The sequence below is a fragment of the Schistocerca americana genome, chromosome 8 (assembly GCF_021461395.2).
Source record: "Schistocerca americana isolate TAMUIC-IGC-003095 chromosome 8, iqSchAmer2.1, whole genome shotgun sequence".
In the NCBI taxonomy this organism is placed as follows: Eukaryota; Metazoa; Arthropoda; class Insecta; order Orthoptera; family Acrididae; genus Schistocerca; species Schistocerca americana.
The window spans coordinates 204,812,575-204,839,741 of record NC_060126.1 but is presented as its reverse complement, the minus strand read 5'-3'; the positions used below and the strand labels follow the sequence as shown (position 1 = coordinate 204,839,741).

The 27,167-nt window shown below is 41.9% G+C and overlaps 1 protein-coding gene across 1 annotated transcript in view; it reads left to right on the top strand.

Moving 5' to 3' along the window:
* The window catches only part of LOC124545669 (prolactin-releasing peptide receptor-like), a 268,748-nt gene that overhangs the window by 156,750 nt on the left and 84,831 nt on the right, over positions 1-27,167 (top strand). Inside the window, exons 4-5 of the mRNA XM_047124616.1 lie at positions 1,745-1,845; positions 24,864-24,954. Coding sequence (XP_046980572.1) covers positions 1,745-1,845; positions 24,864-24,954 — 192 coding nt within the window. The remainder of the gene's footprint in view (positions 1-1,744; positions 1,846-24,863; positions 24,955-27,167) is intronic.

The window sequence follows — 27,167 nt, the reverse complement described above, 5'->3', positions numbered from 1 at the left end:
CAGCGCACACTCCGCTACAGAGTGAAAATCTCATTCTGGAAGTATCCCCCAGGCTGTGGCTAAGCCATGTCTCCGCAATATCCTTTCTTTCAGGAGTGCTAGTTCTGCAAGGTTCGCAGGAGAGCTTCTGTAAAGTTTGGAAGGTAGGAGACGAGGTGCTGGCAGAAGTAAAGCTGTGAGTACCGGCCGTGAGTCGTGCTTCGGTAGTTCAGTTGGTAGAGCACTTGCCCGTGAAAGGCAAAGGTCCCGAGTTCGAGTCTCGGTCGGGCACACAGTTTTAATCTGCCAGGAAGTTTCATATCAGCGCACACTCCGCTGCAGAGTGAAAATCTCATTCTAGCTGCAAGCTTATCAATTTGTAACCTAGCCTCTCTTGTCCTTTTGTCATCACATTTGACGAAACTCCTTATTGCCTCAAACCAACTCATAGACCTTGTATCTCTGTAGAATGGATCGGAAAACTTTCCCTACGTCATTCTAGTTTATTTTTCTTGGTACAGAAATTCTTTTTCGTCTATGTTTGTGCATCTCACAGTTTTCGCCACAGGCTAGAGGAATAGACAGATCCAAAGCATTTTGGGATGTAAGTGATTAAGCCAATTACTAACAATTGTATAAATTTCATCAAATTGTGTGCAGGTGTTTCATTTTGCACAGGGATTTTTATGCATACCATATGGAGCAATTTACACGTTAGCAGTCTCACTGCTTATTTGTCCAGGGTATTATTACCTACGTTAGCACCATCACCACCACTTTGTTCTTCATCGAAAGAGTTGGATGCCACTGCCTGTAAAAACAGTTTCATTGTTTTCGTCAAAGCAGTAATTACATATTAAAGGAAATCGTCATCTTCAGGTATCCATTGAATAACAATTGATTCAAAATTACCGCTTGAAAAATGTAGCTATTTTCTTTCTGCGCGTTTTTTTTTCTTTTTAGGTGTAGATTCCGAAATTCTATACGAAATAGAATAATATGAAGCAATAGCCTCAGCACTCTTTTCTTCTATGGACTGTAGGAATATAGCTGTTGTTCTTGTTGTTGTTTAATATTTCAAATTACCCTTACTTTTCTTCTGAATAAGTACCTAATATCAAAGACAACAGCACTGTACAGCACACACCTACAACATTTCTACACAGCTTCACACACTCATAACATCTACTGCAATATTTGGCTCTCTTACACGAAACAGGAGCACTTTATCTGACATCTGCACAGTCTTGCAAACGGTAACAATGTATTTTCTGCTCTCATGACGATGTGTCTGTGAACTAATGAGGTATTCTCTGAATTCCAATAAAATGTAATTGATTACATATGAAACTAATTTAATCATAGTATCCCCTGTCCCAGGTTATGTAAATGTTTGGTATAAAGAAGAAAATGTGAGTGTCACATTAAACTAATGGCATACATTTCTGATAGTATCTGTAGAGAGTTACGGAACATTGCAAGAGAGCATACCTAGTGAGTGGGGGCCCAGGTTCAGACCTTTCATACAGCAATTAAAAGTTGAGTCTTTCTCAGCGTCCATTGGACCTAGTGTACGCACATTAGGGTGAAACAAGTATTCGCTATTACGTCAATCTTAACGGTACGGTACGTATCTTACAACTGTTCACAAACATAAGTAAATGGATTTTTGTTCATCCTTTCTTTTGAAAGTCTCTTGAGAATTATGGCAACAACAATATTCAGTGTTTTTTGTGACATTTTGTCTCTTTCTGGTCGTGTGCAGGTCATCAAGATGCTGGTGATAGTGGTGGCCCTCTTCGCACTCTGCTGGCTGCCCTTGCAGACCTACAACCTGCTGCAGGACATCTATCCACAGATCAATGGGTGAGCTATGCTGGTTTCTCTAATGTATCTTCTTACGACATCACATAAAATATTTGAGCCTTGATTGAAGTGACGCCTATAACCAGTAGACAACTACAGAAATCACTAAGTTGTTTCACTACAAAACTTGAACCACGTTTCAACGTTTATATTCACAAACTAACAAGAAAGAAGTACATTACCTCCATTGTTGTGTCCCGATGATCGAACAGCAGCAGTTGTTATTTTACGGAACTGTTTGCACGTTTCGTGATTTTGTGTGAGCTATGAGAACGAGTGGGAGAACTTAGTAACGGTCAGCCTGACAGCCCTCGAGAAGGGGAGATTAACAGCACAGCAGGAGTCGACTAATTTGGACTAAACGCCTGCGGCCGAGCCGTGCATTGGTAGGTGCCGCAATGATGCTGTCGGTGGGGTATCCCGATTGTACTATGAAGTAGTGCCTATGGGTCAGGGTTCTCTCTACAAACGTGGAGTTGGACAATAGATAATTCAGTTGCAATACACTAATTAGCATCTTCGTTGCGTAACAAATGCCATAAGCAGTTGGATTAGTGGTAGCAGTCTGTTTCACACGGGTTCAGCTGAGGCAGACACATTTTGTCGAACCTTGTGTCGGAGTTTGGTTGGTATTTTGAGCTATTAACTAACCATTTAGCCACTGTGCTAGCGAAATTTTGTCTCGAAGCACGAAAAAGTATCCTTAGTAGTTTGGGAAAGGATTGTGTTCCAGTTCCACAAGGTTTCTGTTTCGCTTTTCTATAACTCACGTAACTTGTTGCAGCAGTTAGGTGAAGAACATTACCATTTTCATGATATATGTTCATGTATTTTGCACACAGTATGCCTTATAACCTGCAAATAATTCTTCAGTTTCATACTCACAGTTATCATGTAGCTGCAACCACTATAACATTTATCAGCAACTACATGTCTTCGTTGTAAAACCATTAATAACACAGTCTGAAACCTAAAAGTATATATAGTGTGTAAAAGAATAATTCATCATATAAAACTGAATGCAGAATGTGCAAGTAATCATGGGTTATCTTTTTCCACAAACATATGGTAAAGTACTGTTGTGGTTATGTTGTGCATCTTAGAAAGGAGGTGTCCTTAAGGGAATTACAGATGGATGGATCGCATACTGACTGCTGCAGTGTTTAAGTGTTCGGAATCGGCGACTAAACCCTTGGGACTGGGTGTTAGACCAGCTCCTTTCTGCTTGGTAAGGGAGTACAGATTTGAGACATTACTTTGTTATCGTTCTGTAGGGATTCATGTTCATCTTGGCTGAAGATCAGGGCCAGACCTGCAGCAGCGCAAAGGGACCGACATCATTTTCTGTGAACATAGCGAAAATTATGAGAACCCAAAATATGTAGTGACTGCAGTATTTCTTGTCAATGCTGGCAATGTGAGATCTTTATTTTAGTGGAGTTTCAGGCAATTATTATTAGAAATTCATGAGAATTTTCCAACAAAAGAAAACCAGTATGCAGATTCCATGAGGATGCAAGTGCAGATGTGCATTGTTGGTCTGATATATATACATATATATATATATATATATATATATATATATATATATATATATATATATATGCAGCAGGGACGATACTCTATGTCCAGAATTTCCTCTCAATGTCTTGTATCAATTGGCACAGAAACAGCAAGCATCATGAGAATTACCGCTGTGTGTTTTAAGACCTCCTAGCTCCAATTGGAGTGGAGATACGGGCAAAAACGTCTTTTTACTAACCCCAAGCGGATAGGGTGCCCTGTACAACAGGCGAGTTGGGCGGGAACAGTATCCATCTGCCAAATCAACCTGCTGTGTATAAGGGGCAAGCAATGTCTTTCTAGGCCCTAATATGTAGGCTTTCCTACAAGTTTGCGAAATATCAGCCTGCCTTATCCAGCTGCTTTGTGTGACAGTCTGTATATCATGAGCAAATAAATAATTTTGAAGTCCATGATTTACAGGCTTCCCTGTATCACAGATGTGTTGTGGGACTAGTAATAGCTTGCTTTGTTGAACTGTATTGCAGGACTACATGCACCATCTGGCATGGCACGGGACAGTCTGAAACGGTTAGAGGATGGATGGATGGAGTGACGTGAAGCAGGAAATGGACAGACTGAAGGGAGGAGTGGGAGATGCCTGAGGCAGGTGGGAGGAGTTCAGGTCTAGTGGGTGGGTGGAAAAGGAAGAGAGGGAGAAAGAGATGGAAAGAGAGAGGGGTAGAGGATATAATCAAAGGGGAGAAAGATAAAGAGGGTGGAAGAAATGGACAAAGTGAATGGGAGGAGTAGGTATGGTCAATATATGTGTTGGATGCACGTGAGGGCGAGGCTGTGGAGAAAATCTAGTTACCCAAAAAAAAAAAAATTCTCTCATCTTGATTTACAAAATATTAATGAATTCCGCCATTTGCTCAAAATTGTTCTGGACCAAAATTACTTCGCATTCAAAGACACTGTATATGAAAAAACTGATCGATTAGTCATGGGATCCCCAATTACCAGTAAAACAGCTCACATTTACATCAATCACATTGAACATCAGTTTTTTTAACCCACACACACAATATCTTGAAAGAGTAGTATGACACAACAGATACGTCGAAGACATCATACGTTTGCATAACGGGACCAATGGGCAGCTGCAACTTTTTCAAAACGTCTCCAACAAAATGCATCACGAGATTCAGTGAACGGTATAACACCACTCTGGCCTTACACTCCCATTCTAGGTTCCAGACATTTCGTTACAGGACACTAAAGTTCACTTTAATATATTTAGGAAACCCACCACGACTAGTTCTATTATTCATTGCTCTTCAGTTCATCCAAAGCAGGAAAAAATTACCGCTCTTCGTGCAATGCTTTATCACGTGGCTAGAGTCCCTCTCTCAAAACAAAACTACCAGCGTCAGTTGAATATCATTCAATTCATGGCACATGCTAATGGCTAACAGCCAAATGTTGTTGATGTTCTTCACCAGTGAATTCAGTCGAAAGCCGCTTGTAACAATCGGTACCGGACTACTACATCATCGACTAGTAATGGTAAGTGTAACAATTTTGTTTTGCAGAATCCCATATGTAGGAGTTATATATCACAGGATCGGCAAATGGCTAAGAAAATTATACCCGCCTTCTACATGCTCCATAAAGTCACACAACTATTGAAGCACCACGAAACCAGAGGAGACAAATTCCATTTCAAATATAAACACAAATTGCAGCATTCTACACATTCAACGTAAGTGTTTGGTTTCAAACATTTTAGAAGAAACTGAAATCATCCGCATCAATTGCCACGATCCGTTCGGCATTTTGAACGAGCGCTTAAGCACACAGTCCCGCCGAATAACTTTTCTTTCTCGAAGCACCGTCTAGCCTCATTTCCTTCTTTTTCTAGTTTCTGATTATTGTACGCCGCATATGTACGCTTCTTAACTGGGTCAGTATTTTTCGCCATTACTCTTGTGGCCATTAATTAGGCTTAACGAATCTATGGCATACCCCGGTCTTGTATATTAAGATCTACAAAGTCCATCCAGTTTTTTTTATAGCTGTAAAATGTCCTCTTTTAATAGAAGTTTGCATCTTTTTTAATTTTTTATCCTATGAGTATGGCTCATTATTGTGTTGCATTATTATCTGCATCCTCTCTAATTTAAAATTTACCTGTCTTTCATAATGTACAATTTATCTCAGGTCTTGCCTTATGTAAGCCTTGATTAATTGTCGACCTTTAGTTAGGAGGTTTTAAACTGACTTCACTTTTAACTTGTCTCTTTAGTGCTATTGCTGCTAGCTATTAATCGACACAATAATTTTTGACAGTGTGGACTGTAAGGCTTTGCTATATTCTATTTTGTTCAATAGCGAGATGCTTTTAAATAGGAGTGGTACACATGTACGTTCTTTTATCTAATAACTGTGGCGCCTTGTCCACGTCACCATATACACTATGTGATCAGAAGTATCCGGACATCTGACTGATGGCGCCCTCCATCGGCAATGTTGGAATTCAGTATGGGATTGGCCCATCCTTAGCCTTGATGACAGGTTCCACTCTCGGAGGCATGCGTTCAGTCAGGTGCTGGAAGTTTTCATGGTGAATGTCAGCCCATTCTTCAAGGAGTGCTGCACTGAAGAGAGGTATCGATGTCGGTCGGTGAGGCCTGGCACGAAGTAAGCGTTCCAAAACATCCCAAAGGTGTTCTGTAGGCTTCTGGTAAGGACTCTGTGCAGGCCAGTCCATTACAGGGATGTTATGGTCTTGTAACCACTCCGCCGCAGGTCGTGCATTATGAACAGTTGCTCGATCGTGTTGAAAGATGCAACTGCCATCCCCGAATTGCACTTCTACAGTGGGAAGCAAGAATGTGCTTAAAACATCAATGTAGGCCTGTGCTGTAATAGTGCCACGCAAAACAACAAAGGGTGCAAGCCCCTCCATGGTAAACACGACCACACCATAACACCACCGCCTCCGAATTTTAGTGTTGGCACTACACACGCTGGCAGACGACGTTCGCCGGGCATTCGCTATACCGACACCCTGCCATCGGATCGCCACATTGTGTACCGTGATTCGTGTCTCCACACAACGATTTTCCACTGTTCAATCGTCCAATGCTTACGCTCCTTACACCAAGCGAGGCGTTGTCTGGTATTTACCGGTGTGATGTATGGCTTATGAGCAGCCACTCGACTAGGAGATCCAAATTTTCTCATCTTACCTCTACGTGTCATAGTACTCGCAGTGGATCCTGATGCAGTTTGAAATTCCTGTGTGATGGTCTTGATAGGTGTCTGCCTGTTACACATTACGACTCTCTTCAACTGACGGCGGTTTCTATCAGTCGACAGACGAGGTCGGCCTGCACGCTTTTGTGCCGTAGTTGCTCCTTCACGTTTCCTCTTCACTATCACACCGGAAACAGTGACCTATGGTGTGTGGAGTGTGGAAATCAAGCGTACGGACGTATGACACAAGTGACACCCAATCACCTGTCCACGTTCGAAGTCCGTGAGTTCCGGGGAGCGCTGCATTCTGCACTCTCACGAGGTGTAATGTCTACTGGGGTCGCTGATATGGAGTACCTGGCAGTAGATGGCAGAAAAATGCACCTAATATGAAAAACGTATGTTTTTTGAGGTGTCCGGATACTTTTGATCACTTAGTGTATATCCCTACTGAATTAAATACTTGCATGGCACTCGTGAGAAAAAAGGGAAGTTTCATTGCGTTTTATGGTTTATACATAAATTTTGTGTCGCCGGCTCCTACTCAATTTTACTACAGTTCCGTACTGCCCTGCTCGATGTTTCTATTTACCCCTGTTAATGAACTTTTATCGTTTTTCATGAAACTTTCTACATAACATTTTTTCATTTCTTCATTTTAAATATAAATCACAATTAAAATTGGGAACGTCCGGGCTAGTAGCCACGCGTTCTTCTACCCTTCAAGAGATGACAGTACTTTTGCCACTCTGCCTTACCAGTTTGTTTCCCTATTCGCGTACCCTGCTCCATGCTCTGCACTCACTGGTAATACTCCGCGTCCTATACTAGCCCACCGCGGCCCTCGGGGTCATAGCATGAACTGTAAGTTCATGGTGTTCATTGTATATTTCTTATGCAGGTGGTTGGCCGCGCGGGATTAGCCGAGCGGTCTCAGGCGCTGCAGTCATGGACTGTGCGGCTGGTCCCGGCGGGGGTTCGAGTCCTCCCTCCGGCGTGGGTGTGTGTGTTTGTCCTTAGGATAATTTAGGTTGTGTGTAAGGTTAGGGACTGATGACCTTACCAGTTAAGTCCCATAAGATTTAACACACATTTGAACATTTTATCCAGGCCGTTGTCCCTTGTACTGTCTGATTTCACTTTGTTATTGACTTAGATTTTACAGTGCCTAGCTCTACAGGTGGTTTCTAAAATATTTTATGGAGCTTTTTTGTTTTTCTTTTTTCATTTGTATTGCTGCGAATAAAAACTGTAATTATCTCCCGTCTCTTGCTATTTTCAGAATAACACATGAAGTTGGGCGTAGAAGAGCCCTAATTACAGTCGTGCAATATTGTGCCTCCCTGTACCATAATAGCCGGGAGATCAAAACTACCTCGTTAGACAATTTTATTGCATAAATTGTGTACATTATGTGTCGTACACCTCCTCTTCTTTGGGCAACAGTGTCTATGGTTGGGAACGCTCCCCATGCGCGTGAAAGAAGGGCGTGCAGCTTACTGCTGTGCAAATCACAGATTGCTTCCACATGTGTAGGGCAATAATCAATACAAGAAGTGCTCGTTTTTATACGTAAATAATACTCATTGCTTCAGGCAGTTCATGCTATGTTTCTTGCTCTGCTTTACCCTAATTAATTAATTCGTTCATTCTGTGGCGGTGCAGCCAGTTGTGCCTCCGTTGCCACGGCGGGCGTGGAGTGAGGAATTTATTTACCGAGAAACGCCCTCAGTACTGGAATACCACGACAGCTGCCGTGCCATGCTCCCGTCTCTCACAGGCAGTGTGTAACGCCCTAGCAGCAGGGTACTGACTCGGTACAGCAGCATGTTGCATGGTGGCTATGTAACTGCTTACAGAGGCAACCAGAAATTGATTTTCAATATTTCGCGTAGTTATTAACTGAATTTCAAACTACTGTCGTAACCTTCTCATTAAGAATTAAATGTTATGTAAAAACCTTAGCGCAGTATGACACGTTTTACAGTTAAAAATTGTGTGTCTGTCCTGCGGCAGCGTACTTGGTACTTGCAAATATTTGAATTATAGTCATTCATAATTTGTGAATGAGAACAGTCAGCGACTTACTGCAAACTTACTACATAATATCATATACTTACGTAAGACTCTCACCCTGACATACCACACGAAATGATGAAAGGAAAAAATTTTTACAGTGTACAACATCGTTGACGCAACGGGCATGACGACTTAATTTGTTACTTCTTTATTACAACTCTATTCGGCGGACTTTGGGCGACGCAGCGTGATTTACAAAGTTCCGCTAAGCCGGTGGTAAATTTCCCCTCACACTCGAATGCCTCCTTGAAGTTAATGGACTGCATTTATCACCCGGAAAAAGCTGTAGAAAAAACAGCTGTACGCTCCAGAATCTCAAGTCGTACTAAAATTGTTTTGGCGGTGGAAGGAATTAGTTAAATGAATTTATTTGTGTGCACAAAATTTCACTCTATTAAAGCCTGCGTACACTAATCACTACCAAACCTTACTCTAAACCGCACATAGTCTGAAAAGTTCATACGCACCCGTCATTAATAACTGTAGTCAGTTAAGATGATCTTTCACCGAAAGTTTTCGAGCGGATTGTTTCTTTTAGAATTTCTAGCTCAAATGTTGCTATTATCAGTATCATGATACAAAATGTTCAAGTTCGCGAGTAAGCTACACGCCACGTGGTATTTACTTATTTAAAGGTCGTCAAATGTTCTGAATTTCACACTGTTCCTTAAATTCCACTCTTTACGGCACTTCTCAAACATTTTAGTATCGAAATCTTGCAAAATAAAAACTTTCAAGGAAGTACATATCAATAGGTCTGATCACTATGAGATCCAAGCCACGAGTCCACTCATATGACTACACGAAAGGAGCTTCTAGTTCCCAAAATACAGGCGAATATAATAATTTCTGATTGTCACAGAAACATCTCAGTCAGTCGGAAAGCTTCATCAGCCTGCTCACTCCCGCGCATGTAGAGGGTGTTTCCATAAGAGCAAGCAAAAATTTATCAAGGCATAGACAATGCTCCACTGAACAATTTGACACGCCCGGGTTCCCGGGTTCGATTCCCGGCGGGGTCAGGGATTTTCTCTGCCTCGTGATGGCTGGGTGTTGTGTGCTGTCCTTAGGTTAGTTAGGTTTAAGTAGTTCTAAGTTCTAGGGGACTGATGACCATAGATGTTAAGTCCCATAGTGCTCAGAGCCATTTGAACCATTTGAACAATTTGAGGTAGGGAACCTGGGGTCAGAGAAGGCAGCTTAAGGGGATATGGAAGTAAACTTGTCTGCTGCATTGTCTAGCATTACTGTTTCCCAGCTTATTTACAAATAACATATGTACAAGTTTACACGTACTGTGCTGCTTATTTAGTTGTTTATTCTCTATTTCCTGCAAGGAAACGAGGAGGAGAGCCTAATTACTGGAAATCAAGATGCAGGTTTTGTTTACTTTACTTGTCTGTGGGTGGTTCTGTTGTCCCCTTGGCTGTTCGTGCGAGGATGTGGATACAACATGACGGTGCGGCGCTTCACTTCAGTGTGGATGTCCGCAAACAATGCTGTATTTCCTGATCACTGAATGGGAAGCGGAGGTCCTAATCCATGGCCTGCGAGGTCACATTATGCTAAGCGCCTTGACTGTTTCCTATGCGGATGTGTAAAGACACTTGTGTATGAGACACCAGTGAATACGGAGGTGGAATTAGTTACCAGAATCGTATCTGCCTGTCAGGGTGCGTCAGCGTCTTTCTCGTCGATGTCATACTTGCATTGAGGTTGATGGCCGTCTATTCCAGTACTTTTTGTTAGATACATTACAAGTGCTACGTTCATTGTATCAATAACAGCATTTGCAGTGGACTGTAACCAAAGTATATAAAATAAGTACACAGTAACGTGATTTTAATCCTGTTATTTACTTAAGATAGTTTCTTCGACTCCAAGTTCACTACCTCATATTCCTCAGTGCAGCATCCTCTTTTGCACAATGTTATGGAAACGCTCTGTATTCAGAACCAATCAAAATTTCTTACCGAATCAGAACAGTGAATTACTAAAAATAAATTTGGAAAACCGACAAATATAAAATTAATTCCCTTTCCGCAAAACCACTTTACCGAAATCATAATCTCATTTACACATTACCATGAACTGACGAAATAGTCTAAATAAATTCTGCAGTACGCACGGCTAACATACACACCATTCTCGAACATTAATCATGTGACCTGTTCCATCAGTTTGTAGTATAAGGACTTAACATATAACATTATTCCAAAATCACATCTTACTTCGCTCTCATAACGAAACATAATAATAGTAGTAATTAATGAACAATTAGAAAACTAAAAAAAGAAAATCGTAAATAAAATAAACTGTATTTTGACTCTATCTCCAATTGTGTCCTATATCATATTGCACAGAAATTACATATGTTCGAGCCTCTGACACAACCTGGGTTGCCCGTGACTCACAGCGCACGGCTGTTCACACATCTCCCATCTCAATAGGGACAATGAAGAGGCGCTAGGTCTCAAACTTTTTGTAGGATCTACAGACACTGGCCCGCATCTCGTGGTCGTGCGGTAGCGTTCTCGCTTCCCACGCCCGGGTTCCCGGGTTCGATTCCCGGCGGGGTCAGGGATTTTCTCTGCTTCGTGATGGCTGGGTGTTGTGTGCTGTCCTTAGGTTAGTTAGGTTTAAGTAGTTCTAAGTTCTAGGGGACTGATGACCATAGATGTTAAGTCCCATAGTGCTCAGAGCCATTTGAACCATTTGAACAGACACTGACTTAAATGAAATCGCAGCAGCAAAAAGTAATAAATGAAGAGCAATGAAATTTTGGGAATACGTTTGCCTAGGAAACATATTTAAGTAACTCACATTGCAAGATCACAGGTTAATGTAAGTGCGAGATAAGCCATTGCAAATGCGAAATGCAGGTAAATTAATAACCGCTGTAACCTCCAGAATGTTGCGTGCAAGCATGTTAACATGCGTGCGTTGTGTTGTACTGCTGTCACACGTTTGTGGAGCGGAGTTCCATGCCTGCTGCACTTTCTCGGTCAATAAATGGAAGGTTAATACTGATTGTGGTTGACTGAAGTTGACGTCCGATGATATCCCATATATGATGCAATGGAGACAGATTTGGTAATCGAGCAGGCCAAGGAAACGTTTCGACACGGTATCCTGTTGGAAAGCGCCTACTGGAATGCTGTTCATGAATGGCAGCACAACAGCTGAAAGCACCAGACTGACTCACAAATTTGCAGTCAGGGTGCGTGAAATGACCTCGAAAGTGCTGCTGGTGTCATAGGAAATAACTCCCGGTGCTGATCCAGTGTGTGTACCACGCAGACAGGTTGGTTGCAGGCCTTCAACTGGTGTCCTTCTAACCAAGGCACGGCCGTCACAGGCACAGAGGTAGAACCAACTTCCATCAGAAAACACAACAGACCCCTACACTGCCCTCTAATGAGCTTCCGCTTGATGCCACTGAAGTCCTAAATGGCGGTGGTTTCGGGTCAGCGGAGTACACGCTACAGGGCGTTTCGCTCGGAGTTGTCCTTGAAGTATTCGTTCGTTGTACCACTGTGGTGCCAGCTGCTGTTCACGCTGATGACGCAGATGCCGTACGAGGCGCCAGAGCCATACGCCAAACACGATGGCCGTGCCTCTCGATAGTGGCACGTGGTCCTCCAAAGAGCGGTCTTCTTGCGACCGTACATTCTCGAGACCACCGCTGCCAGCTATTATGTACAGTCGCTACGTTCCTACCAAATCTTCTTGCAATATCCGCAAAAGGAACATCCAGCTTCTCATAACGCCGTTAAACTACAACGTCCAAACTCAGTGAGACGTTTATAATGGCGTCTTTGTCGTATTAAAGGCATTGTTGACTAGCACTAATTCAATGCGGCCGGTCTCAAACGTCAGTAACGATCACGATCGCTACGGCGTGTATTTAAACCAGATCTGATTCCCGCTCTTGTAGTGGGGTTACTAGTGCCACTGTAGGGCGACTGGCGAGAAAATTGAATAGTCACCATCTTTCAGGAAGTCGCCTACCAAATATCGCTTACATTACACAGCTCCTTGTTGGTGTTGCGATTTTTTGTCCGTCAGTGTGTAACAATCAATGTCTCAGCAAAATTATATCATTGTACGACACCACAGTTCAGGACGAATGACGTCATGAACACTGAAATGCATCAAAATTAGCAGCTACTTAATACGGCTTACAGTAAAACATCAACCTCAACCATGACGTATTAGTTTATTACTTATTATCACATAGCTCTACTCACCACACAGTCTGCGGACAGTATCTACATAAGTTTGCTTTAGGAAGGGATCCCCGTTGAGCAAAACACAGTTTTCTCTTCTCTCCTATTTCCCAGACACGTTCGGCACCATCAAACGGTTTTTATTTTCTTTCTTATTAAACAACTGTTAAACTACTTGTAACGTGTAAATTCGAATTTGTAGGAAATCTGAGAAACAAAAAAATGGTTCAAATGCCTCTGAGCTCTATGGGACCCAACTTCTGAGGTCATCAGTCCCCTAGAACTTAGAACTAATTAAACCTAAGTAACCTAAGGATATCACACACATCCATGCCCGAGGCAGGATCGAACCTGCGACCGTAGCTGTCACGCGGTTCCAAACTGAAGCGCTTAGAACCGCACGGCCACACCGGCCGGCCTGAGAAACAAACAAGCTTTTGTGTATAAAATGTTTCAGAGAGTGTGAAAACCTTGTAACTGAGTCGCAGGGCAAGTTTTGCACATAAACCATTTATTTCTGTTTTCCGTCTGTTATATTACGATCGTGGTTTCGTCCCTCTCTGATTACATGACGAAATCTACGCTGTTTGTATGTTCATTTACTGTTAGGTATGTTTTCTTCTTCACTTTTAGTTCCCATTAATATTTTCCGCCTTAATTATTTATCAAATTTCTTCTTCAACTAATTCTCTTGTTAGACCTGCATTTAAGTTACTGTTTCTTTCTTGTCGTTCTGTTATGTATTCACTTTCTGTCATACGATTCTCTTCTTATTTGTGTGTAATGTTTCTGGGTTGGCAAGTCATACGACGATAAGGGTTGAAACGTCCCCTTAGAAAAATTTATGAATGACTGTGCTGATAAACCTCTTACTTTATTTGTTTCTCAAACAGCTGAGCAAAACTGGACGTTCTCAGGCATTACCCTCTTTACTTATTCTGATCAACACTAAACTGACACACAATATGTTTAGCGTAACGCAATCTGACTTTCAATAATCCCTACAAAAAATGGCCCTGACTAACATTAACCTATACCTTTCACAAATCACTTACCTCACAAAAATCTTCGTTACTCGAACTACTGCAATACAGCGAGCGCCACTACTGCCAGCTAAATAAAAGATTCTAACTACTGAAGTCACTAACTACTGATAGGCATAGTTAGCAAATGAAAGATTTTGATAAAGAACAAACAATGTATTTACCTTAATAGTGTTCAAAAGTCATTATATATATATATCAGTTCATGACATCCAGTCTTACAAATTTATTGTCTCTGATGGACACACGTCCAGATCATCCGCTCTCAAAACTTCGCCATCTCTCTCCCCACATCCACCACTGCTGGCGGCTCACCTCCAACTGCGCAACGCTATGCACTGTTAACAGCCAACTGCCCAACACTACAATGGCAAATTCCAATAGTCCAAACCAGCCACAGATTGCACACAGCACAGGCAGTGATTTTCATATAGAGCGCTACATGGCGTTACCAACACAAAAACCTAAACAGCCTACTTACAGGGTGACCAAGCGTTCCTGGGATTTGTGGTTTGTTTGCCTTCTGTTTTTACATCTACATGATTAATCTGAAATTCAGAATGAAGTGCCTGGCAAAGGGTTATAAAACAACCTTCAAGCTATATCTTTACCGATCCACTCTCGAACAGCGCGCGGGAAAAAGGAAAAATCAAATCTTCCCGTTTGAATCTTGATTTCCCTTATTTTATTGCGAATATCATCCCCCCTCACTATGTTTGTGAGCATCAACAAAATAGTTTCACACTTTGAGGATAAAGTTGGTGATTGAAATTTCAGGAGAAGATTTTGCCGCAAAAACACTCGCCTTTGCTATAATGACTGCTACCCCAATTCGCGTATCATATCCATGGCAATCTCTCCCCTCTTTCACAATAATACTAAACGAGCTGCCCTTCTTCGAACATTTTAGATGTCCTCCGTCAATTCTATCTGCTGTGGGACCTGCACCGGACAGCAATAACACAGAAGAGGGCCCACAAGCGTAGTGTAAACAGTCCCTTTAGTAGTTTTTCTAAGCGTTCTTACAATAAATCACAGTCTTAGGTTTGTTTTCCCTACAACTTTATGTGATTGTTCCAGTTTAAGTAATTTGAAACTATAATCCCTCAATATTAAGTTGAATTTATAGCCTTCAGATTGGTGTGTTTTATTTTGTAACCGAAATTTAGCGGATTCCTTTTAGTATTCATGCGAATGACTTCACACTTTTCGTTATTTAGAGTCAGTTGCTACTTTTCGCACTATACAGATATCTTGTCTAAATCGTTTTTCAATTTGTTTTGACCATCTGGTGACTTTATAGGACTGTCAATGTGCAAACAATCTAAAAGGGCTGATCAGACTGTCTCCTGCATAGCTGATGTAGATCAGGAACAGCAGAGGGCCTATACCACTTCCTTGTGGAAGGTCAGATATTACCGCTGTTTTATTCGACGACTTTTTATTAGTACCTACGAACTGTGTCCTTTCCGACAAGAAATCACGAATCCAGTAGCACAACAGACACGATACTCCCTAGGCACGCAGTTTTATTAGAAAATACTTGTGAGGAATAGTCTCAAAGTCCATTTGTAAATCTAACAGTACTGAATGAACTTGACAACCCCTGTCAATAGCACCCATTATTTCGTGAGTTTAACAATAACGATATTTTCTGAAGCGGTGTCGGCTGTTTGTAATACATCGTTCTCTTCGACATAACCCCTAATGTTGGAACGCAGTATATGGCACAAAATACATGATTTCATTTTGTTTCAAACGTGTGTTTTATTGTTTTTTCATCATATTGTCATTGATGTTTTTGTATTTTGTCTGATAGTATGTACGAAGACATTAAATATTTCAGAGATATTGATGCCATTTTCCAGTTTCTGATGCATATGAGTAGATAGATATTGAGTTCCAGCGTCTATACGGCATGTAGGTATCTACTTTCTTGTTTCAGCCAGCCACATTTGGAGTTGTGTTTGGCATAATGAGGTGCAGGTGAAGTACTGTTTACATTAACGAATATATATTGGGATATAACGTTATGTGAATGCCAAATTCGCTTGAATTTCATGTTTACAATAGTGTGTTGCAATTTTACTGTGGTGTTTCGGCATTTGTTGTAGATCTCACAGACTGGACACGTGGCTGCAGCACTCACATGTTGAACAAGTTTTCCAGACGAACCAGTAGTACACACTAAGACAGAAAAAAGGACACACCACGAAGGAAATATATGAATGGGACGGAAATCGATAGATGTGATGTACGGGCACATATAAACAGATGTTGACAATTTCAGAAAAAAGTGGATTATTTATTCAAGGGAATGAGAATGGAAACAGAGCCAGTCAATATGCGCTGTTCCACCTCTGGCTTTTGTACAAATAGTTATTCAGCTTGGCTCTGATTGATAGAGTTGTTTAATGGCCTCCTGAGGAATATACTACGAAAATCTGTTCAAAATACCGAGCTGGTAGGAACGCCCTGCCCTTAATACTCCAAACGTTCTCCATTTCCGGCCAAGATGTGCAGGTGAGCATTAACGTGATGAAGTGTAGACCCTTCATGGCTTGCAATGTATCGCAACAAAACAGGGAGTAGGACATTGTCATAAGTTCGCTGTGGTGTTAGAGTGATGGAGACGATAACCAACGGGGTTCTGCTGTAAAACGAAATGGCACTCGAGATCATCATCTCTGGTTCTTGCCCCATGTGGCCAGCGAGTGTCACATTGATATCTCACCCCTGTTCGGGGTGTCTCCAGCACGTCTTCAACCTGGAATCTCAGTGACTGGAGTAGAATCATCTTCAGTTATGAGTCCAACTTCGAGTTGAGCCCTGATGATCAGACGTGTATGGAGGCGCTCTAAACAGTGGTCACTCGCCACACGGTCCGACAAACAGGAGTCTAGGGAATCAGACCTTCTCAGAGCAGGACCTATTTGGTTGCCATCCACGGTATTACCGCAGCTCATCGACGACATTCTACTCCCAAGTTTGTTACAATTCATGGCAAGCCATCCTCTGCTTACATTGCCACTAGATAACGCCCACCCAAACATGGTGAGAGTTTCCACTGCATGCTTGCCGAACGCTACCTTGGTCAGCAAGGTCTGGACGATTATGGGCAGAGCCCTCCAACAAGCTCGTGATTTAGACGACCTAACGCGCTAAGGAACAGTCAAACTGGTCAAAATTTGACTCGATATCTCTCAGGGGGACATCCAACAACTCTATAAATTAATGCCAAGCCGAATAGCTTCATGCAGAACAGTGAGAGGCGAACCACCGTGTTACCCACTTACTAAGTTAGTGGAGATCTTTCTTTTGAATAAATCACCCACCTCATCTCAAGTTTTGTCATTTGTTTTTCTGTATATGTACATCACATCTGTATATGTACATCACATCCATTGATTTCCGTCCCATTCGGATAATTCCTTGATGGTGCACCGCTTCTTTTATGTCTCAGAGGGCACCTAAACTCCCTCTTTTCGGATCTGACGTCTTATACTCTAATGTGGATATGTCACTCTGCGCTACTGTATATGCAAAATGTAACAATCACCAACGACCCCGTTCTGGACATACAGAAAGCGTTTGATTCTGTGAACAGGGAAAAGGATATGTATCACACTGAAGAAAATAGTTCAGAATGATAAGTTACACAGGACCAAGAATGTGTATGATGATACCTACAGGAAAATCAAAACACCTATAGGAATGAAGGACTCCTTTGGCATGAAATATGGGTTAGGCACGGTGGAGTTCTGAGTCCCCTTCTTTCGTTAATTTAATGAAAAATATCCAGGAAAACATACACCAAAAACTGGAAAGTGAAGAAGTGACACCCATGTTGTCTGACGATGACATACATCTGTGGGGTGGCTGTAAAGAAGAGCTCCAAGACCAGATAAACCGCTGAACCAAAGCTGCTAATATACATGGTGTCATTTTCAGGAAGCAGGAAAGAGAGGTGATTCCCATGAACTCGAACCAACGAGACATATCGATATGGAGGCATATGACCCATTATTTTCAAATATCTTTCCAGTGTGGTCTCCAGTACTGGTTCTTAGAGACAAGGAAACCATTCACAGGCTCCAAGTGGGTAGCAATTTCTATCAGTTAAATATTTGCAGCACCTACCAGGTTAGCCGAGAGCACTAATGCGCTGCTTCCTGAACTAGGGTAGGCGCGCCGGCCCCAGATCTAATCCACCCGACGTGGGCTGGTCTGCCGGCCAGCCTGGATGAGGTTTTTAGGCAGTATTCCACATCCCATTAGGTGAAGAACGGACTGGTCTCCTCATGACGCCTTAGTAACACGACTCACAGCCATCTGACTCACGTTCCCACTATTTCATGGTTTACATGGGGTACATTGATTCCGTCCCAGAGGGTATGGGTTGGCGGCAGGAAGAGCATCCGTCCACCCCTTTAAATTAACCATGCCAAATCTGTTGTAACCACGCCGACCCTGCGGAAACTGCGGGACAAAGGGGCAAGCGACAGAAGCGAAAGAAGTTAAATATTTGCAACACTAAAGTAAATTTCGAACACGAATATTAATCGTTAGACACGGGAGGTAATGCAGTTTACTTCGTAAATGAAATGTAGAATCAAATCCGTTGGTTTTTAGTTGCAAAAGCAGGCACACTTGATATCTCTCGAAAACAGCGCCATCTAACACGAACTGGAAACCATGGATTGAGTAAACCATGTGTATCTTGACGCAGAATACGAATATACAATAAAAAAGCGGTTCACATTTGAAGATCCAAAGTTGAACCAGCCCACGCAGGAGGGATGGTCAGGAGGTAACCAGTTGTAGCAGAGGCAGATGTTCCCTTTTCTAATACATATATTAATTATTCACCTAGAACAATAATTTTCGTTCGATGCGTCGTTTTTGGAGATATTTAGTTGCCTCACGTTAAAGCGAACATACTGGTTCACATAGGTCATCTCCTGAAACAGATACTCCTCATGAAATTTCCAAAGTCGACATCTCGTCTTGAAATCATTCCATAGTTATCAAACTCGATTTAATTTCGCTCAAATATCACACTGCTCTCACGTACAGAAATTTCAAGACATGTTTAAAGCGAAAATTTTGTTACATCGTTTGCTTTCCAAAGAACGCAGTCAGTAAATTATTCCTTTCCTCTTTATTAACCCAATTGCTGTACGCACAGATGGGCCAAAACATTATGACCACTTGTATAATAGTTTGTCTTTGGAACGAAATACATCAATGAATCTGCGTATCAGGGATAGGACAGTGTGTGGAGGTATGTGACATTAGACGCCTACGCACAGGTCATGTAATTTCCGTAAATACTAGCCGCTGATTTGTATAGGCAATGATGGCATTCAGACTGTTTCCATAAGATTTACATGAGGCGGATTTGATCGCCGATACATCAACTTGATTTCACTGTAATGTTCCTCAATTCATTGGGGAAAGGCTCTGGTTCTCAGACAAGAACAATCATACTGCTGAAAGATGATAGCGCCGTCGGCGAAGACATCAGGTATGAGGGGATGAAGGTGGTTCGCATGTGTCAGCGTGTTTTCGATTGCTGCCACAGGAGAATGTCTTCCACAGCATAATACTGCTCCCATCAGTCTGTGTCCATGGCACGCTGCACATTTGGACCACCGTTTACCTCCATGATGCCGTTTGTGGAGACGACCATCGATCTAGTGTAGCAAAAATGTGATTCATCTGAAGAGCCGACACGTTTCCATTTATCGAGAGTGGAATCCCGATGGTCCCTTGTCCACTGCACTCGCAACTGACGATGTCGTTGGGTCAACATGTGAACAGCTACTTGTGGTCTGCTGCAGAGCTCCATGTTCAACCTTGTATGAGTATGGTGGACGGTATGCTCCGAAACACTTCTGCATGCAACCAGCATTGTGCCCTTTCGGCAGACTTGCCACAGATCACCACCTATCCTGCTACACGAAGCAAACTACACGAAGCAGACAAACCCCCAAACCCCATGTTCTGTGAAGAGTCGTGAGCGTCCAGTCATTTAGAGCCTATTGTTAGTTTCACTGCCCTTCTACCTCCTTCTGTAGACGGTCATGACTGTAGCACGTTAGCATTCGATCATTTTCACCGTTCTCGAGATACTCGTTCGCAGGCTCTGCTGAATAATAATCATCCATTTTCCAAAGTCACTTAGCGCAATGGATTTCTCCATCTGCAGCCTATATCTTCGTTATGGTGCCCTCATGCCTGTATCTGTTCAGCTTTCATACGTTGCTTACCGCATCACATGCCCACAAGGCTACCAGGTGGCTTGCAAGGTCGCGGCGGGAAGTGGTCAAAATGTTTTGGCTTATCAGTGTATATTCGCAGAAAAATTTTACTTCATATAGTATAAAGAATTCACGACGATAAGGCTCGTAGTTGTTTCTGTAGAAACGCGTAAGGGGAAAGGAAAGAGGACAAATTACGCCAAATCTTCCCTTTTACTGGTCTCGACCCCCAGCAAAGCGCTGTGTAAGTTCATTAGTTTATTGGAAATGCGAGGCCCAAACTGTCCGTTACCTTTCGGCTAGTTAGCGACGACAGAATCGTGGCGCATGCCTTGCAGTCTTTCTCAAACGATTTAACAGAAACTATTATGTAAGAAAATTTCATTTTTGCTTTTCTTGTAACTATATACGTCAGGTTCATAACGATATTCCCATCATTCCTTTCATCGTCATAGTTTCTGTGATGGTTACGTGGAAATGAGAAATAGTTTGCAGTGAAAAATAAGTATTACTATGATTTTATTTTTGGTGCATATTAAATAATACGTTGCTGCGAATGAAATTTAGCTAACATATTGAATTCTTGTTTATATTTGGATAGTGGTCTCTATTTGTCACCGATCTCGACAGAACTGAACTGATGTAGCACACTCATTTGCTGTCGTTCCGTGCCAGCGATGAAACCAGAGCGAAATATCCACAACATTCCTCATACTTCATAAACGGTTTGAGATTTCGAAATGAGATTCTGGCAAATGATAGTACGCAAAGAGGAGAGCATTTTTTCTTATGTTTATTACGCAAGACTTTATTATCTGCCGTGTTATTTCAACAACTACAGAATTTTTCATGCAAGAATGTAATTTTTAAGGGCCATTGATGGCAGGTGAAACGAGATGTGCTTTGGGTATTCGAATAATATAAGTGAAATCATTACAAGTTTATCTAGTATGGAGGGAGTGCTTTTATATAAGATATTGATAGTACTTTTCCTCAGTTCCTCAATAAACGTAATAAACCACTGTTTCGGAATACTCTTGCAGTTGCGTCTGATCAACATGTTAGAGAGGTAGGACTGTGTAACCTCCGGTGTGTTTTGGCTAAGGAAGCAATTTTAACATGGCAGCAAGAGAAATGTGTAGGTTTTACCCAAAATACGCCACTCATGACACTTCTCTGAAAGCTACAAATGAGTGAAAACCCTGCATTTTCGGTGGAATTCTTTTTAGATACTAACCACAGCAGAGCGGACAGAACTTCTTGAATGGCCACCATGCAAGTGTGGGCGCGGAGGGGCTTCACTTAATATTTACGAACAAATGGGAGTATAGGCTGCAGTTTAGAATGGCGTTTCCCCTCCAGCTCTCGGCATTTCCCCTACAGCGCCCACCCGCAGCCCCTACAGATACCGCCCTCCCCACATGTATCCTGCCATCTACGCAATACCAGGCATGGTATTCTCCGCTGGCCGTACTGGCGGTTAACTGGTACTGCTTCGTCAGACTCTTGGAGTTCCGTCTCCCTACAGAGGGTTGGCAACCATCGTGACATATCCTCCTCTGTTCTCAGTGCTGCTCTAATCACAGTGGCAATATTTGGGCTCAAGAATCAGTCTACGAGCTTCTACAGCCTTAAAATGTTCCTCAAACCAGTACCACATTTTCCTTCTATCATTCATTCTGTGATGAACTACATGATGCTGTACATCTACCTTCCGGAAATGATCCCCAAAATATGCTGCTTACTCACGTTCTATACCTGTTTTGACTTCAAGATTTTTACCGTCACGCAAACCACTAATGGGATCTTTATTGTGCAGTGGTACACCCATATTAAAAACGCCATCAGCCGGTTCATGGATGAGTTTTTAACTATCCAGTGGTGTAGTACATACCGTAGTACCGGTACTAAAAACAAAGCTCGACGTTCTGTCGCCGATGGGCCAAAGGAGACCGAGAAGTTACCATGTGATACCCTGGCATCATTGGACAACGTATGGAGTGCGTGGGGTCAGCTCAGCGCTCTCCTGGGCGTTATCGGCTTTCTTGGAGCCGCTACTTAGCGAAGTTGGCATGGCGAGACCGAGTAGGGCCTAGAGCCCGTTCCAGTACAAATCCCTTGAAGTACCTTCGAAAGTAGCCAGACACACTGACCATTCAGGTGGAGGGACTGACACCGGTAAACCATAGCATCTAATTATTCGCCAACGCTTATGGATTTGAAGACCGTGATTATATGTCAGGTGTCTGAGTTTATGAATTCCTGGCCTTGTGAACTTCCAGATTGTAATTATTTTTGCCTCTTTGCGTAGAAGTGGCACGACATTCACCCGTCGCTCACGATGCTTTTTGCCACAGCTTTCAAATGTAACGTGTAATCAATGAAGTTGTCGGACAAATTGTGTTACCACTTAGTTATAATTTTCCCAAAGTAGAGATATCTATAGCTTCATCTACATACATATTTTGCAAGCCACCTTATGGTGCAAGGCGGAGGGTAACTTGTACCACTGCTAGTCATTTCCTTTCTTGTTCCACTCGCAAACAGAGCGAGAGAGAACCGACTTTCTGTATGTCTCCGTATACACTCTAATTTCTCGTATTTCATCTTCGTGGTTCTTAAGGAGAATGAATGTTGGCAGAATTCTTTTGCAGTCAGCTTCAAATGAGGGTTCTCTAACTTTTGTCAGTAGTGTTCCCAGAAATGAACGGCGCCTTCCCTCAAAGGGATTCACATTTGTGTCAGCGAATCATTTCGGTAATACGTGCCTGTTGTTCGAACCTACCGGCAACAAATCTAGTGGGCATCCCCTTAATTGCTTCAGTTCTTCCTTTAATCCATCCTCGTGCGGATTCCAAACACTCGAGCAGTACTCAAGAATAGGTTGGACTAGCGTCCTACATTTTGTCTCCTTTACGGGTGATCCAACACCCTAGACCTCACAATAACCCGAAGATGACCATTCACCTTCCCTACCACAAACCTCATATGCTCTCTCCACTTCATGCGGCAACATGACGCTCATACACTCAAATGACGTGACTGTGTCAAGCAGGACGCCACTAATGTTGTTTTCCAACATTTCCAGATTGTTTTTCCTTCTCATCAGCGTTAACATACATTTAAACACGTTTAGAACAAGCTATCGTTCATCATATCAACTAGAAATTTTGTATCCTCCTACAGTATCTCAAGAACTACACCTTCTCATACACCACAGCATCGTCAGCAAACAACCGCAGATGACTGCTCACCCTGTCTGCTATATCATTTATGTAAACGGAAAATAACAACTGTCCTATCGCATTTCCATTGAGCACTCCTGACGATACCTCTTCCTCTGATGAAAACTCGCCGCTCTGGATTCTATAACTGGAAAAGTCGTCTAGCCACTCACATATCTAGGAGCCTATTCCATATGCTCGTACCTTCGTTAACAGTCTGCAGTTGGACACAGTGTCAAATGCCTTCTGGATATCTAGAACTATGAAATCACCTTGTTGTCCTTCATCCATAGTTCGCAGTATTACGAGAAAGAGCAAGCTGAAGTTCGTACGAGTGATGCGTTCTACGACCGTGCTGATTCGTGGACACAGGATTTTCGGTGTCGGGGAAATCTATTATATTCGAACTCAGAATATGTTCAAGAATTCTGCAGCAAACGCATGTTACGGGTAGTAACTTTTCCGGTCCGTTCTGTTATCCTTCTTATTCACAGGAGTCACTTGCGCGTTTTTCCTTCGCTTGGGACTTTGCGCGGAGCTAGAGATTCACAACAGATGAAATATAACTAAGGGGCCACTGCCTTAGAGTATTCTTGTATAACTGAATTGGGGTTCCATCAGGACATGGCTACTTATTTTATTTTCAACTCCTTCAGCTGTTTCTCTATGTCGACCACACGGGAGTGTGATGATCAAAAGACGGTATGTTTCTATGATCCTCTTGCGTGAAGGATACCTACATGTCAGCTATGTATTTTTGTATATTTGGAGATATGAAAGTACGCTTGAATATCTGGCCATGGTGTTCCATAATATACATTAACATTTAGTTCTATTCGTTCCAACGAAGTGACGTTGTACATTAATTATCTGCTTTGAGTAAAGCAAAAGTTACCTTCAATTTTCATCTTGACTTATGTATTTCTACTTCCTATAATTCATGGTTCCTGACGTAGGAATTGCTACCAAGATATATTCTAATTCCCACAGAACATTCTTCCTGTATATGGAAACAGCCATACTCAGAAGAAAAAACATGTTTATAACTGTCTATAGGATGCATGGGATAGCGTTCTTATAAATCTATTTTCAACCAATAATGCCCAAAAGGCAGCGCAAGCGACTCAATGGGATCATGCGCGACCCCTAACCACAAGGAAATCAAGCTTTTCAGTATAGCCTCCAGTCGCACTCATTGTCAGTATCCTTCGTCTGAGTGTACCGAGTGCCACTTGTGGCTGTCCTCAGAAACTTCGTTTTAACAGTCCCAGTCTCACCTGCAGGCAATGTTTACTCTCGCTATAACGGAACTGTTGTCTGAATTCAAAGCACCGACTGAATACTGGTTTTCATTCTAAGAAAAATAAAATGTAATGAACACTGGTTTCTCGACAAGTAACCTCCAGCTTTCTACAGGTACCACTACATCAACATCATCTGGTTCTGCTGTGACTGGTTGGCGATGAGCAACAGCTGCTACAACCCGTTCGTCTACGGAATCTACAACGTAAGTACCTTTTTAAATATTTTTGAGTGTCTGACGTTTTTCTACTTTTACAAAACGCTGTTGTGGTGGAACTACATTCAAAGAAACAGTCCGTCAGCATAACTTCTGACGAATAACGTCTTAGCAAAGATTTACAAATAAAACTGTTGCAATGAAAAAAGGTAAGAAATACTTACTACGTTAATACAGACGTTAATTGTGAACATCACAAAGAAACGGACAAGAATCTGACGAAAGTGGGTTAGTGTGTGAAGGTTATCTTCACTTTAGAGCGTAATTTTGAGTTTTCCGATTTCTGGCCACATATTATGCTTAAAACACCACAGTTGATAATTATATTTGATTTCACATATTCTGGTCATTAATTAATTGGCAGTTGGGTTTAATTAAATTACTCATCTATAGGTTTTCAATGTAGTCTTCTAAGTCACTGTAGAACTGAATAAATATTTTCGCCCCCTTTCTGTGAAGAGAATTTTGTTAGGTATCTGCCTATCTGACTGCAATCTGGTATTATAGTCTACGTGGCTCTAACTCAAAACTTTTCTGTCAGTTAATGCCTCGTATGTCTCTGAATCACACAATTTACTACATAGCTTACCAGTGACCTGAAATTCGTTGCAGCCAAACGGCTTAAAAACAGGGGAAAATTACAGTTGTGAAACTGCCTATATGTACGGGACAAATGTTGGGTGGCATTCTGTCTCAATTTTTAATGATTACGAGTAAGATATTGTCTACGCAACTTAATTAGATTTTCTCTTTGAAAAACAAAAATCACACTTTATTACTTATTTGAAAATGCATAACGAAACAAGATTCTCTACTGGGCTTCTGTGTTCCTCGTTCGTACTCTGGTGCTACCTCCATGTTAAATTGAAACGAAGTTTAAATAACGCTATGTTTGCGCCAACAGCAATGAGCAATGAGACACATTATAATTTCAAGAAATTATTCATATTGGCCATGTTTACGTCAACTTGGACTCCAGCTATTTAGTTTAGGTCTTGCGCACCATACTGAACGAGAGACTATAGCACGATCGCTAGACACCCGGAAATTCTGCAGTAAGATCTACACACGCATACATCAGCTGCGACGGCGGGCAGGAGAAAGAGCTAATATGAAGCTTTTTACCAAGCATTGATACTGCAAATATACGTAGTTTATGAAAATTATCAGTCACTGCACATACTATTATTTTTCCTAATATAAGAACAATTGAGATGCACTGATCTTCAACGTATTGACAAATGTATGGTGGAATGAAATTAATTCTTCTTTTACTCAAAACAACCTCTGTTCACAGTATAACATTCCTCCTGTCAAAATTAGCTGTATTCCTCGTGGACGACTCTGGCATTAGACACTTACGTTGTTCTTTCTGTAGTACCATTTCCACTTCTGTGTATTTTCCCATATCCGAGAAAATTCTAATTGCAAGACAGAAAAGCAGTAGAAAGACGTTCTGTATCCTTGGACCTCTTGATTCTGCACATAGGATAGTTGGAGAGGCGCGAGTCTTTAAAGAGGAAGCACAGGCCAGTACAACTGCCAGCTCACTGTTCAGAAAACTGTTTACGTGGCATAGTATGGGCGGCTTTGCTCGTGCTGTTCTCGATAAATTTTTAAAGACCTATTATATTACTCATGTAATACCACTACTTATTCGTAGAATGTTTAAATTGGTAGGCATTAACATGATGTCTACCAAGAACTCTGAAAGGTCCATAGTCGATGTGCATGTACTTCTTAATTTTCTGTGTGAGTTTGTCATTTATCTTTAATTTTCGCTTAATAAAAATCCAGTTTTGAAACATTAATGCCTTGTCGGTTATCTTCGTTACGTTTACATGTGCTGGCGCTTTCTTTCTTTATATAACATCAAAACTTTAAAAATTGTTGATTCCTCCATTGGAAACAAATTGTGTTGCAGCTGTCAAACCAAAAGTTCCATCGGTGCTCAACCAGTCGTCCCATCTCTGATAAGGGGGTTGTCCCCAAACTAAGTTCCGATCGGTCCCAAAACCCGGTAAAGCTTTGCACAGATGTGTTGGGCAGTGTCTCCAGTATGACCGTTAATCGTGGCGCGTCGCTCTTTTCAGTTTTGAGTGAACAATGAACACGTAAAGATGCTTAGGGAACAGCGTATGAGGGCGTGGTTAGAGATTTCGCCTGTGTCATGCAACCCACATAACACAACTGCGAAAAGT